Consider the following 15,970-nt stretch of genomic DNA (forward strand, 5'->3'; position numbering starts at 1 on the left):
TTTTTCTCTCTCAAGTTCAGTTAAAAAAAAATATGAATTTATTTAAAAAGTTATTTCCCCATTTAGATAAAAGCTCTAAAATACTGTAAAATCTAAATATTCTTGACACCTTGTTTAACAGATGAATAATTTCTCTAAACTAGACACGGTACAGTACTTTGCAAGATAATTAAATCACTGAAAACCCTTTTCTTGATCAAACCTTGTTATGACTGACATATAGCCTCTGTTCATATACCTTACATAACCACGTGTTGTCAACATAACGCTGTGCCCAGGACATAGTTGAAAATGAGAGGTACAGTAACTCCATGTATTATTTCCTGGTAAAATATTTTTATACAAAAAATACTGTATGATTTCTAGATAGGTTTAACACCTATACCAACACACAAACCTCAAATAATGATGGCAGTTTATTGGCAAAATGGCAATATGAACAGATGATGGCTATTGATTTTTGTTTGAATAATATAGCATACAAAAAAAAGACATGTATATTTCATGTCTCAGATTACATTTTTTGAACACGACCTCTCGAGGGCCATGTTATTTCCACCATTAATGGCCCTGCCAGATTTACAACAGAAATATTTTTTCCAGATGTACAAAAATGTAGATCGGAATTTTTCGATGCGGAAAGCGTAGACGATGGGGTTCATTGCAGAATTTCCGTGCGTCAAAAAAATGGCAATATACACAATGATCATTGGTGTTTCGCAGGTCTGACAGAACAAGCTGATGCAGTTCAATGTGTGAAGAGGTAGCCAACTTAGAGCAAACAATAATAAGATTAAAGCTAAGGATTTGGCGATTTTAAGTTCTTTTCCATAGTATTTCTGCGGGTCTTTAGAAGTGGAAGACACTTTTTTGTTGAGCTGTTTTTGAATAAGGTTGAAAACTTCCAAATAAATAATTAACATTAAGAAGAGCGGAGGAAGGACCCAAACAAAGAAATTAAAATAGACCATATATTCCATGACAATGACTGTCTCGAATTGACATGTTATGATGAGCTCACTATAACTGGAGTTAAGTTCTTTTCTTATGTTGCTTATGTTGTTCCATCCAAACATAGGGACCAATCCAACGATGAAAGAAAGGACCCAGCAACCTGTAATTGCGATCACTGCTCTTTTCGATGTTACAACGCTCTTGTAACTAGAAAGCAGAGAAGTTAGATTTCAATGCAGTGAAATATGGCTTTGCATGGACACCATCTTGTGGTGACAAAGATAACTGCGGGCACAGACAAAAGGTTGATTATTAATGCTTCTTTCACCCCATGGTCATGTCATAGTGGTTACATTGCAGAGAAGGACTCTGGCTTGTGACATGCAAATGAGCACACTGGGCGTATCACTCTGAGCTTCCAATATACTTTTTTTATGTGGACTCTTCTTTGCATACAGTACTTCCCCAAACACAGCACATGGACAAAAAGGAGCGCACCTGAGATACCTGATACCTGGGGTATATGCTCATTTGGATATGCAAAGTTGATTTAAATACATTAAATTAGCATATATCCCAGGTATGTCAGCTGTGCTCCTTTTTGTGCACAGGTGTCTCTCTGCATGTTGGTGTAAAGCAGGGGTGGCAACCTCAATCTTCAAGGGCCACCAACAGGCCAATCTTCAAGGGCCACCAACAGGCCAGGTATTAGGGATATCCCTGCTTCAGCACAGGTGGCTCAATCAGTGGCTCAGTCACTGAGTTGCTGATTATGCCACCTGTGCTGAAGCAGGGATTTCCTTAAAATCTGGCCTGCTGGTGGCCCTTGAGGACTGGAGTTAGCCACCCCTGGTGTAAAAAGGTATGTTTGAAGTGGAATATAAGCAACTTCCCACCCCCTCAAAACCTATACTTCAGGGCCTGGTTGGCAGAAACATCACCTGTAAGTACTCTTGTTTTGTTAACCCCTGCATTAACAAAAACAGAGTTCAGTGATAGGGGTTGTCACCTTTTGCATATCATTAGCACTAATGGCCATTATAGTTACAGCAAGGTCCTTTCCGGCTGAGAACAGTATTTAACACTGCTAACACATTATGAAAACATACAGAACACCTACAAGCTCATATTGAACCCCCAAAATAACCACAACATATATATATATAAGCATATAAGTGTCACAGAGGAGTGCTACTGAGCATGGCAATATATATTTAAATCCAGAGACAGACCATGAAACACAGACAGAGCTCAGTGCACATCCAGTGAAACTTATACACGGTACAGTGCCTAAATATATATGTATAGATATCTATTAAATAAAATGGTCTTTTAGTTTAACATTTTGGCCAAAGTGTTGTAAGCCCTTGAGCCACTACACGGCAGACACATCTCAAGGGTCCCTAACACTAATATAAATTCTTAATAACCTGTGCATTACCAGGAAGAATGATTTATAATAAATCTGTCAAAATTAGTTGCATAGTTCTAAGTCTGATTGAAGCTTTTATTAACCTGTACATTACCAGTAAAAGCACTCTGTATTAGATTTGTCACAATCATACTGCAAGCAAGCAAGTTCCCCTGAGTGTGGGAGATGCTATGGAGTGAGCTTTTAACCATTTAAATGTGGGAGGGGATGAGCTTCAATTAGGTAGGAGGTTGACACCCTTCAATCAGCAGATTGAAGCTCATCCCCTCCCACATTTAAATGGTTAAAAGCTCACTCCATAGCATCTCCCACACTCAGGGGAACTTGCTTGCTTGCAGTATGATTGTGATAAATCTAATACAGAGTGCTTTTCCTGGTAATGTACAGGTTAATAAAAGCTTCAATCAGACTTAGAACTATGCAACTAATTTTGACAGATTTATTATAAATCATTCTTCCTGGTAATGCACAGGTTTTTAAGAATTTATATTAGTGTTATTGGTGTTAGGGACCCTTGAGATGTGGTCTGCCGTGTAGTGGCTCAGGGGCTTACAACACTTTGGCCAAAATGTTAAACTAAAAGACCATTTTATTTAATAGATATCTATACATATATATTTAGGCACTGTACCGTGTATAAGTTTCACTGGATGTGCACTGAGCTCTGTCTGTGTTTCATGTTCTGTGTCTGGTTTTTAACACATTATGAAGCATTAACATAGGTTAACGCCTCGTTAAATCAATAACGGACCTCTGTTTTTCTAGGCCAATGTGAGCCATGTATCAAAGTTACCCACTCAAATAATTGATCATATTCTTTTTTCCTATTCCGTTGACAGTGTATACAGCACTGTACATAAAATTTCACGGGCATGAGTCCCCGGCCCAAAGAAATGATAAAATCCAATGTTGGTGCCTGGTCACAGGGAGATAATGCACATGCCCAAAGGCAAAACGAGAGCTGATGTCATTCTAAAGTGATTTACTCACTTCAAAGGGCAATCAATCATAGAAACAAAGTGAACTTTACTGACATGGGGTCTCACTTGATGATGCTTTTTTTATACAATTTTTACATCCTTTAAAAAATCCCATTCTTATATTCTCTAATCATTGTTATTAATATTTTTGGCTCCAAAATACATAACAACAATGCTAACAATCTTACAGGAGATGTTACAGAGCATTAGAATCTAGTGTGGGGCCAGGGTACATAAAATGCAGGATTGAAGGCATGTGTACACACATACAGTATATACATACATTACATACAAAGATAGAAGCCAGCACTCTGGGTCATGTGAAGCAAATGGTGGTTTATTTAGAAACTGGTGCTTTTGGCCCTCACTGGGACCTGTACCCATGCACCTGCTGTGACCCTTACTCAGTGGGCTGTACTGCCCAGATTTTATATATATATAAAAATATCTATATCTATATATATCTGACATGAGGAAGGAGTGTGGAGAATACACAGCCGAGCTGGGGATTGATTGAGTATTGCACTCACAAATTCGATTGATTATCCGACGTTTTGGTTTTAGTATGTCCTAGTGTTTCTTTACTACTATTATAGTTTTTCCAGTTTTCTTTGTTTTATTAATTGTCATTTATATATAGTCTGTTTTATATATGGTGTGTGTGTGTGTGTATATATATATATATATATATATATATATATATATATATATATATATAAAAATAAAGAGAAGAAAAAGACTGCGCCTAAATGCAAGGATATAACCAGAAATGTTAAATTGAAAATTATTTTATAATAAATCAATGTGAATACCACTAATGTAGCTAATAAGGTAATAATGAACAAAAATCATGTGCCCTTACAATGATCAATAATGTAATTACAATGCTGACTTAATGCAAATATAATTGAACAAAAATAATATATAATTAAAAAAATATAAAGATTAAAAATACAAAAATAGAAAAAAGAAAAATCATGAGTGAAAAAAATATTTATATATGTGAAAAATATATATGTGTATATTATTGTCCAAATATATGTATGTATACTATGTGAGTGAATCTAATAAAAAAAATGTATAGGACCTGTGTTGATCTCAAATAAAACCCTATCCTTATACCCTATCCCCTAGTATTCGTGTCATTATTGTCCCCCACCCCCTATTATTCACGCTTTGGCAATACTGAAATGTTCTTTCGTCATGCCAATAAAGCTGATTTGATTTGATTTGATTTAAAACAAAGATGCTGGCAGCTTTCTTCTTGGGTGCAACAAACTCCCTTGACGAACCTAAGAAAAAAGAGAAGAAAAAAGCGCCCGATCTTCGTGTGATAACGTATAAAAAATTTAATAAAACATGTGTGAAGACAAAATCACAAGAGTACGACATAAAACAGCATTGTATAAGTTTATACTCATATACAGGCGTAGCCTCGAGGTGCCGCCGCGTCTCCGCTCTTCCGCTGGGAATTGATGTCGTCACTAAATTAGTGGTATTCACATTGATTTATTATAACATCATTTTCAATTTAACATTTCTGGTTATATCCTTGCATTTAGGCGCAGTCTTTTTTTCTCCATATATATATATAAAATATATATAATATATATATAATAAAATGAATAGACCATACCGTTCTGTGGCTAACGAAATGCTTTTATTTGTGCGAGCTTTCGAGATACGCTGACCTCTTCTTCCGGCCGTGTTACAATGTATAAACCAATAAAGGTTTAATTTAAAAACAGTGTATCTTGGGATGTTATCTGTGACTGAAACCTATCCCTTCCCCATGTGCAGTATGCGATTTATGACTTGAGGTGTTAAATAGTCCCTGAATGTTAGTGATGTAAGAGTGTGTGTATGTGTGTTTGTATGTATGTATGTAAATATAAATGTATAAAGCGCCCAGAGTATATACAGCACTTTACAAAAGGTGTGTGTGGAGTGGGAGTGTATACCAATGGTGTGGGTAGGTGTGGAAATGTAAGAGGGTGTAGAATTACTAAAAGTGTGTGTAGATACTATGTGGTCCCTATTGGTATATAGGGATGGAATTATATAGAGTATTAGTATGTGTAAGAGGCCGCTGTGTGTGCAATCATATAGCGCAGTATGTACAGACATGGCCTTTAGCACTCATGGGAACAGAGTTCTCTTGTCAGTAGTGACTCATGAAACTGCGGTCTTGGTTTAGGCCACCGCTAAGTGTCCCGAACAGTTGTATACATTTGTATTCATGCAACCGTCTATCGTTCGGTGTTCTAAGATAACCTTTGAGTATGGCCACCTTCAGATTGTTCACCTTATGGCCAGAGTCAGAGAAATGTTCGCCGACAGGACTGTCTATTGTTCCGCGTGTGATGCTGTGGCGATGCAGATTCATTCTCTTGTTTAGCCCCTGTCCTGTCTCATCTAAGGATTCGCCATCCCGGCAGTTCTGGCCCCTTAACCCTCACCTCTCTTGCAGGTTCCACAGGCGGTCCTGCCAGGCATTCCAGCGCGGGTTCTCGTGCGCAGCACGCGGTCGGTGCGCGTTTCCGGTCTGTCCCCGCAGTTCCCAAATCTAGGCTGCGCGGTCCCTCCAGCAGCGGTGACGCATTATGCATGTGCAGTGATCGTTCCTCCTGGTCTTCCGTGGCCTCCGTTCCCCGACTCAACCCCAGCTCTGATGACAGCAGTAGGCGGCGCAGCAGCCACACACGCTCCTTCCCCCTCGTATCTGGCTACGCCTCCGGTCTCCGCCCCGTACTGACGTGGGTGTTGTGACGCGTGCGACTGGCGCGCAACCGGGTCGCCAAGGTGATGTGCGGTTACGCGCGCGTCTTCCAGAGGTCCAACCCCCATGTCTAATCGGCTGCACAATAAGACGCACCTGCGCGATCCAGCAGCCTATCGGTAAGGCCTCCCTTACTTCCTGGTTGCCTCCCATTGGTTGGAGGTCCTATTTATACCCTCTCTATGCTCTCCTGCTTTGCCGAGCATAACTCCTGTTTGTGTGACGCTGTTCTCATCACCTTGTGCCTGTCTGCCTGAACACTGCTGAACCTTGCCTGGATACTACTCTGTGATACTCTCCTGCACTGACCCTGGCTTTAGAACCTGGCTTGGCTCTATGACTACTCTACGCTCTCCAATCCTGGCTATGTACCCCAATGATCCGCTTATCCAAGAACCGGTAAGTACCTCATTACGCTGTCTTCCATTAAACTGATCCGGCTTGCAACACTATCCTGCACTCTAGACGTTCCCTCGCGGTTGTGGTTGGCGTTCCATACAATTCCCTACCTCTGCCCCACGGTCGTGCCTCGTTTGTGGTGAGCTACGCGTTACAGTATGCTCGGCCAAACAAACTTCGACCCTGCTGAGGTAGGAAGAGTCCTGAGCACGCACACCAACGCCTTGTCCAGTCTTGAAAATAGATGGGAGTCTAATGACCAGAATTTGAGAACCCTCCAGGAGAACTTTAGAACCTTATCCCTCCATCTACAAGGGCGAAGCACGGACCCTGTGCAATCAGTCACTAGTACCCCTCTCTTGCCTGTTCATCTGTCTGAACCCTGACTTCCCACGCCCAATCGGTATGGGGGAAATCCTCACGAGTGCCAGGGTTTCCTTAATCAATGTTTTATTCAGTTCGAGATGAATCCTTCCCGCTTCTCTTCTTCCCGTTCCAAGGTCGCCTACATAATTTCTCTTCTCACAGATGACGCTCTTGTCTGGGCTTCCCCCGTCTGGGAGCGAAGATCTGACCTCACCCAAAGCATTGGAGCCTTTACCAAGGAATTCCGCAGGGTATTCGATACACCAGGTCGAAAGGTATCTGTTGCTTCTGCACTATTCTTTATTTCTCAGGGTGCTCGCTCTGTCGCCCGTTATGCAGTCGAGTTTAGGACTATTGCCGCAGAGACCGATTGGAACGGAAAATCTTTGTCCGCTACATTCTGGCAGGGATTTTCTGAGACTGTGAAAGATGATCGGCCTACCGACCTGGAGGATCTCATTGCGGTCTGCATCAAGGTGGATCATCACCTCCAGGAGAGAAGGAATGAGAGACGTCTTCATCTCACGACTTCTTCCAGGATAAACCCCAACCAGGTGGGTCAGTTTGAACTTCCTGTCCCAGATTCTTCTGAACCTATGCAATTGGGAGTTACTACTATTTCGCGCACTGAGACGCCGCATAGATGCTAGACTTTGTTGGTATTGTGGGGGTCCTGGACATTTCGCCTTTTCTTGCCCCAACAAGGCGGGAAACGCAAGGTTCCCATGAGACCTAGGGGAGTCTCATTGGGAACGATCTCTCTTTCCCCTATACTGTAGCTACTTCTAATCCCACAAAGATCCTTTACCTATCTCCTTGTCTGGTGAAAGATTCTCTGTCTCCACTTTGGCCTTTCTTGATTCGGATGCTGGGGGCAACTTTATTGATCAGAGTTTTGCAGAGCATCACTAGATCCCTTTAGTGTGCAAAAAGAACCCCATCGCACCGGAGGGCATTGATGGTAGACCAATTCAGCCTGCCTTCATCTCATTGGAGACCCCCAACCATTCAGCTAAGGTCGGTGAATAATCATGTAGAAGACATTTCATTAAATGCCATTCAAACTCCCTCTATTGCAGTAAAATTGGGACTACCCTGGTTACAAATTCATGATCCACAGATTGATTGAGACAGCAAGGAACCTATTCGGTGGAGTTCATACTGCGAACATAATTGTCTTAAGGGTTCAAGTACCGTTTGTGCCACTACGGTATCAGAAGATAAAGAAAGGGTACAATTGCCTGAGGAGTACATCGACTTCAAGGATGTCTTCGACAAAGTCAAGTCAGAGTTATTTCCTCCACATTGTCCTTACGATTGTCCCATCGAATTACTTCCAGGTACTACACCGCCCAGAGGAGCTTCATATCCTCTGTCTATGCCTGAAACCAAAGCCATGAAGGAATATATTACTGAGAACCTTCTGATGGGCTTCATCTGCAAATCCACATCTCCCGCTGGGGCCGGGTTTTTCATCGTGAAGAAAAAAGATGGGACCCTGCGGCCTTGTATTGACTATCGTGGACTTAACAGAATTACTATTAAAAATTGCTATCCTCTTCCTCTTATATCCGAACTCTTTGACCGTCTTCAAGGGGCTAAAATCTTCTCCAAATTGGATCTACAGGGTACGTATAACCTCATCAGAATCCGTCAGGGTGATGAATGGAAAACTGCATTCAATACCCGGGATGGACATTACGAGTACTTGGTCATGCCTTTTGGTCTTTGCAATGCTCTGGCTGTGTTCCAAGATTTCGTCAATAAGATATTCAGAGATCTTCTCAATTCTTTTGTAATTGTATACTTGGACGATATTCTTATTTTTTCTAAATCTCTAGAGGAACATATTGGACATGTCAAACAAGTATTACTTATATTACGAGATAATCATTTATTCGCTAAACTTGAAAAGTGTCACTTTCACCAATCTTCTACTGTTTTCTTAGGATACATTATTTCGGACTCTGGTCTCACAATGGATCCTGCCAAGGTCAAAGTGGTTTTGGACAGGCCACAACCCACCACGCTCAAGGCTGTACAGCGCTTCTTAGGGTTTTCCAATTATTACTGCAGATTTATTCAGAATTTCTCTTCTTTAGTAGCTCCCCTGACGGCTCTTACCAAGAAAGGAGCAGATCCTTCGACTTGGTCTTCTGCTGCTGTTAAGACTTTTGATCTTTTAAAGAAAGTGTTCGTATCCGCCCAGGTTCTGGCTCATTCGGATCCTAAGCTCCCCTTTACCCTCGAGGTGGATGCATCTGACGTTGGGGTGGGCGCTGTTCTATCCCAGAGGAAAAAGCCTCAGGCCAGATTACATCTTGTGCTTTTTTTATCCAAAAAAATTTCTGCGGCCGAACGTAACTATGATATTGGTAATCGGGAACTCTTGGCCATGAAACTTGCGTTGGAAGAATGGAGACATCTGCTAGAAGGTAATGAGATTCCTACTACTATTCTTACGGATCACAAGAATTTGTTGTATATCGAGGGAGCTCGTCACCTAGAAGCCCGCCAAGCCAGATGGTCATTCTTCTTTTCAAGGTTCAACTTTGTTATCTCCTATCTTCCTGGCACAAAAAACGTTAAAGCAGATGCTTTGTCTCGTAAATTTTCTCTTGAGGATAATTCTGAGGACCAACTCAAATTTATCCTTCCATCCAAACTTATTCTTTCATCCACTAACTTTGAGGCGTTAATGGATATCGTTATTCAGCAAAACCAGGTTCTGGATAACCTTGTGGTTCCTGAAGGTCGGCTGTTTACTTCTCCTTCTTTGCGCAAACAGGTCTAGAATGGGGACACGCTTCCAAATCGGCTGGTCAACCTGGGGCTAAATGGACTTTGGACCTCATCTCCCAGTCTTTCTGGTAGCCTCGGATGCAGAAGGATGTTAAGGACTTTGTACTTGCGTGCCCAACATGTGCCAGGACTAAGACGCCTAAAAATCTTCCTGCCGGGTTACTTCAGCCATTGCCTATTCCGGTTCGGCCATGGACACATTTATTCATGGATTTCGTGGTGTCTCCAACTAATTCTAAAGGTATGAACACTATTCTTGTAGTAGTAGATTGGTTCTCCAAGCAATCACACTTCGTACCACTCAAAGGCTTGCCTAGCTCTCCCAAACTTGCTGAGATATTCATCAAGGAGATCTTTCATCTTCACAGAGTTCCTACAGTGATTGTATCTGATAGAGGATTGCAGTTCGTATCTACATTTTGGCGCTCTTTTTGTCTTCAGTTGGACATATCTCTCCACTTTTCTTCCGGGTATCACCCGCAGACTAATGGACAGACGGAGAGGACTAATCAGTCGTTAGAGCAATTCATTCGGTGCTTCGTGTTTGATTCCCAGGACGATTGGTCGGATCTCCTTCCTTGGCCGGAATTCGCACACAATAATCTTCGCAATGAATCAACCACGGAATCTCCTTTTTTCATCAATTACGGATTCCATTCAACTACTCTTCCTCTTACAGTCTCTACCTCTGGGGTCTCAGCCGCTGACGACAGTATCAGGGAACTTCAAGTTCTATGGAAAAGTACGCAAAGACACATCAAATCTGCTGTTGAGCGACAGAAACATCAGGCTGATCGCCATCGTAGACCCGCTCCTAAATTCAAGCCCGGTGACAAAGTCTGGCTGTCTTCTAAAAACATTAGGTTAAAAGTCCCGTCAATGAAGTTTGCTCCCAGATTTCTCGGTCCGTTCTCCATTTCTGAAAAAATCAATCCTTGTAGCGTATCGTTTGTCCTGCCTCCTTCCATGAGAATTCCCTCTGTGTTTCATGTGTCCTTGCTCAAACCGGTGATCCAGAACGCTCATTCCATTCCCGTTCTTCCCACCACTTCCGTCTTGGTACAGGGTCAGCCAGAATACGAAATCCAATCCATCCTAGATTCCAAATTCTCTTGTGGCTCCTTATACTATCTCGTTCATTGGAAAGGATTCGGTCCAGAAGAGAGGTCTTGGATACCTAATCATCGGATTCATGCAGCAAGGATGATTAGAAGATTCCATTTGAACTTCCCAGAAAAGCCTTCATGGAGTCACCCGGAGGTCGCTCCTAGAGGGGGGTGGGGAGTACTGTGAGGATTCACCATCATCCTGCCCCCTTAACCCTCACCTCTCCTACAGGGTCCAGAGGCGGTCCTGCCAGGCATTCCAGCGCTGGTTCTTGTGCGCGGCACGTGGTCGGTGTGCGGTTCCTCTGTCCCCGCGGTTCCCAAGTCTAGGCTGCGCAGTCCCACCAGCAGCAGTGACGCGTTACGCATGCGTGGTGAGCGTTCCTCCTGGTCTTCCGTGGCCTCCATTCCCCGACTCCGCTCCCGCTCTGACGACAAGGGTAGGCGGCGCAGCAGCCGCACACGCTCCTTCCCCCTCATATCTGGCCCCGCCTAAAGTCTCCTCCACCGTACTGCCACGGGTGTTGTGACGCGTGCAACTGGCGCGCGACCGGGTCGCCGTGATACACAGGTTACGCGTTGCACGCGTCCTCCAGAGGTCCCACGCCCATGCCTAATCGGCTGCACAATAGTATGCACCTGTGCGATCCAGCAGCCTATCAGTGAGCCCTCCCTTTCTTCCTGGTTGCCTCCCATTGGTGAGAGGTCCTATTTATACCCTCTCTATGCTCTCCTGCTTTACCGAGCATAACTCCTGTTTGTGTTACGCTTTTCTCATCACCTTGTGCCCGTCTGCCTGACCCTACCTGGATACTACTCTGTGATACTCTCCTATACGAGTACTCTACTTTCTCATGCACTGACCTTGGCTTTGGAACCACGATGACGCTGCTCTCTCCTGCACTGACCCTGGCTTTGCTCTACGACTACTCTATGCTCTCCAATCCTGACTCTGGCTACGTACCCCAACGATCCGCTAATCTATACTCCAAGACCCGGCAAGTACCTCATTACGCTGTCTTCTATTACCCTGATCCGGCTTGCAAGACTATCCTATACTCTAGAAGTGCCCTCGCGTTTGTGGTTGGCATTCTACACAATTCCCTACCTCAACCCCGCGGTCACGCCTCGTTTGTGGTGAGCTATGCGTTACACATATGTAGTAGGAGCCCCGATGGCATTTCATGCACATGATGAGGTACACGACATTGCTGGAGGAACAGGTGAACCATCCTCTGATTTTGTACTCCAGATTCCTGTGTGATATTTGTATTGTGCCCGCTGTGTAGAGCATTGCGCAGGTTTTGCATCTTGTGTCCTGGCATGGTCTTGTACCGCATTTAGTTGTACTATTACTTTACTCCTCACATCATTTACTTGATATTATGAGGTTGTCTGTATGATAATAAGGGTGTTTCAGGGAAGACCTGTTGCAGTCTTGTATTTTCCTGGAGAATGGGTTGTAGTTCCCTGGCGATCTTGTGTAGGGCTTCTAGGTGTGGGTTATATGTGACCACCAAAGGTACCCTGTTGCTTGTTTCTTTCTGTCTGTATTCAAGGAGATCACTTCTTGGTATTCTGGTGGATTTGCTGGTCTACAATTCTGTGGTTATATCCATGGTTTATGAAATCCGATCTCAAGGCTGTAATCTGCTGGCCTCTGTCTGCTGTGTCGAAGCATATCCGGTTGTATCGTATGGCTTGACTGTAGATAGTTGCATGCTTAGTGTGTGTCGGGTGTAAGCTGTTGTCCCTCAAATAGCTGGCTCTGTCTGTAGGTTTGCGTTATACAGAAGTCTGCAATTGGTTGTTCTTTGTAGTAATGTATGGACCGCCCGCTCGCAGCCCTTACCTCCCATGGCTCTCCTCTCCAGCAGGGACTCACGCGCACCCGCTCCTCCAGTCAGAGGCACGCGCAAACTCAGGGCGTATGCCGCCACTGCGCCTAGACCGGCGGGGGCGCGCATGCGCTGCGGCGACCGACCTCCGTGAGTGCCAGCAAGTCAGCTGGACAGTGCAGGCGCCGCTGCGTGTCCCCGTCGAGTTCTCGCATCGCGGGCGCGCGCATCAACACACCAGACCCCTGCAATTACAATGATGCCTGCACCCTGCATCCTCCTACCGGTGCTCGACTTACCTCTGACCTCACTGCTGGGCAAGGTCTCCCATTGGCTCCCTCTAGTATATAGCTTCAATCAGCCCTGGGCTGATTTCTGAGCACATTCTGTGTTTGCCGTGCTTGCTACACGCTGCCTTGCTTTGTACTCTTGTTCTTGTATCCTGACATCCAGCCTTGTACCGGACTCCTGATCTCTGGCACCCTTGGACCTCGGCTTCGGAATCCGACTACCCTCCTTTCTCCAATCCTACTATGGCAAGTACCTCTACGATCCTACAATCTCCTGCCCTGACCCGGCTAACCCATGACTACGAGCTGCGCAACCCGGACCCGGCTTGGCGGCCTAGGTCGATGTTTTCAGATCCCCACCTCAGCCCTGTGGTCTGGCCCTGGTTTGTGGTGAGCACCCGTGACAAGTAATGGTGGTGTCTAGGAAATATACTTAGTCCGGGGAATGGGTGAGTTTGAGGTTAATGGTCGGGTGGAACATATTGAAGTTCTCATGGAACTGTAGGAGGTCCTGTTCACCAGAGGTCCAAATCAGGAGGATGTCATCGATGTACTGAAGGGGTTTCAAGAACAGGTGGAAAGAAAGTCACTTTCCAGTTTTGCGCAGAACAGATTGGCACACTGTGGCACCATCCGAGTGCCCATAGCGGTCCCAGTTGTCTGGATGTGCCATTTCCAAATGTGAAGTAGTTATGGGTCAGAATAAATTCGATGCATTTAGTCACTGTCTCTGTGAGTGGCTCCTGCGGTCCCAGAAAGTATCTGCAGGCTGAAATCCCATCTATGTGGGGGATGTTTGTGTAAAGTTATTCTACATCCATGGTTGCTAGTAGTGTTCCTGTTAGGAGGGGGTCAATGGAATTAAGTTTGTTTAGCAGGTTGGTGGTGTCCTGGATATAGCTGGGTGTGTTCCTGACAAGTGGTTTTAGAATGGCTTCCACTCAGCCAGAAATATTCTCAGTCAATGTGCCAGATCCAGAGATAATAGGATGCCCAGGGTGACCCTCTTTGGGAAATTTAGGGAGCATATAGAATGTGCCAGGTTTTGGTTTAGCTGGTATCAGATCCAGAATTTGTTCTCTTGTGTGGATCGGGAGTGTTTTGATGATCCTGTTGAGTTTTCTCATGTATTTTTTTGTTGGATCCTCCTGCAGTTTGCTGTAAATATATATATATATATATATATATGTATCTGAAGAAGAGATCAGTGTATCTTGAAAGTTTGCACAAATAAAAGCATTTAGTTAGCCACAGAACGGTATCGTCTATTCATTTTTGATTATATAACGAAAAAATACCTGCTACTCACTTAATATGTCAAAGGTACCTTTATCAGACAGAATATGCTACAGAGTAAATAGCTGCTGATGGTGCTGGGGATAATATGAATATGCAAACAGAAGAAAAAAGTATCCCTCACTAAGCACTCAGGTATGCAAAGGTATATACATTTATTAATAATTACATCACAAAAACAAAGGTAGTTAAAACAATCTCTAGTACCTCTACAATATATAATAATAATTCTGGCACCCCTAGATAGAAGAAAGCAACTCTATAATACAAATAAGGCACCAATATAATTGATGAATCTAAGATCAGGGTGATGAGGCATGCAGTCAGCCTCCCACCTACATGACCGGCTGGTCTAAATAGAGTACTGGTGGAACAAAAAAACCCTCAACCTAGATTTTTGCTAATATGGTGACTAAGGAGTTCTCATCACTGCCAAGAACATGTGGACCCAGTAACCTGACTAGCGTTGAATGTATTGCCATTGAAAAACATGCAAACATGACTGGGATAGAGATCAAGCCATCAGGTAAGGGTGGGAAAGTGGTGCTATGGCCTAAGGCCATGTATGAAAAACAGGCTTATCGTCAGCTATGTGACTCTGGCTGTTACGAGGAGCTTCCAAATGATCCCACCACTAAATACAAACTCACGCACGATGGCTTGATTAAAGATGCAGTATCAAAGGGTAAATTATTCTTAGAGTGAGGGACTTATATCTAAGCACCCGGTAGACCCCACTTTTTATATGCTGCCAAAAGTCCACAAGGACATTGCCCATACCCCAGAGAGACCCATACTGTCTGGCATAGGGGGGCTGTCTGAGCCCCTGTGCGACAGGGGGTATCGTGCTGGCCATCTGTGAAGTGGAATCTTTATACACCTGTATACATCACAGAGATGGCCTACGTTGCAGCAAGGTACTTCCTGTCCAAGGGCAACCTGGCCGAAGATCTGGTAGAATTACGTCAATTTATTTTGGCACATAATTATTTCGTTTTTAAGTGTCAATTCTATTTACAGGTCAGGGGAACGGCAATGGGTGCTACGAGCGGGCCCTCCTATGCCAATCTTTTTTTTGGACACTGGGAGAGGGAGATAGTGTTCCAGGATGACAGTAATCCTGGTATGCAGCATGTTCTTTTATGGTTGAGGTTCATTGACGACATCTTTATACTCTGGGACGGGCCTTTACTGGCTCTCCAGATGTTCGTTGAGAACCTCAACCATGGCACCCTAAATCATCAAACTGACAAGTACAGCTAGTCAAGAGTGGGTTCATTTTTTAGATCAGAGGATATATATTGATCATGATGGGAGTATTGTGATGGACATTCATCGCAAAGATACTGTGACTAACGCAATAACAGTGAATGTCCTGGAAATTCAATACGAATTGGGAGAAATGTCCAAAGAGAAGTCCCTTCAATTCCTTGACCAGATACAGATTCCTCTGTGTGTTGCGTGATATGAAAGAAAACAAAGAAAGAAATATAGTGAAACAATGCCAGCAATTAATTTACGGCTACCACTGTCTAGGAACATACAACATTGACTGACACACCTATACAATAACACACAACAAACAAAACAAACATAAGACAAACAGTGACAAGGCTGAAAATATAAAAAAGCGAATTTAATATGTGATATAAAACAATAAAAATTGGTGATATGCGATTGACAAAAAGATCGCTGGTCCGGTAGGTTAAAACCGGAACCCTACTCACA

At 43.7% G+C, this 15,970-nt stretch overlaps 1 protein-coding gene across 1 annotated transcript in view; it reads right to left on the minus strand.

The window, feature by feature from the left end:
- Positions 1–398: 398 nt before the first annotated feature.
- The window catches only part of ADORA1 (adenosine A1 receptor), a 49,585-nt gene continuing 34,013 nt past the window's right edge, over positions 399–15,970 (minus strand). Inside the window, exon 3 of the mRNA XM_075613339.1 lies at positions 399–1,161. Within this exon, the coding sequence (XP_075469454.1) occupies positions 510–1,161 (652 nt within the window). The 3' untranslated portion in view covers positions 399–509. The remainder of the gene's footprint in view (positions 1,162–15,970) is intronic.

The sequence above is a fragment of the Ascaphus truei genome, chromosome 9 (genome assembly GCF_040206685.1).
Source record: "Ascaphus truei isolate aAscTru1 chromosome 9, aAscTru1.hap1, whole genome shotgun sequence".
Classification (NCBI taxonomy): domain Eukaryota; kingdom Metazoa; phylum Chordata; class Amphibia; order Anura; family Ascaphidae; genus Ascaphus; species Ascaphus truei.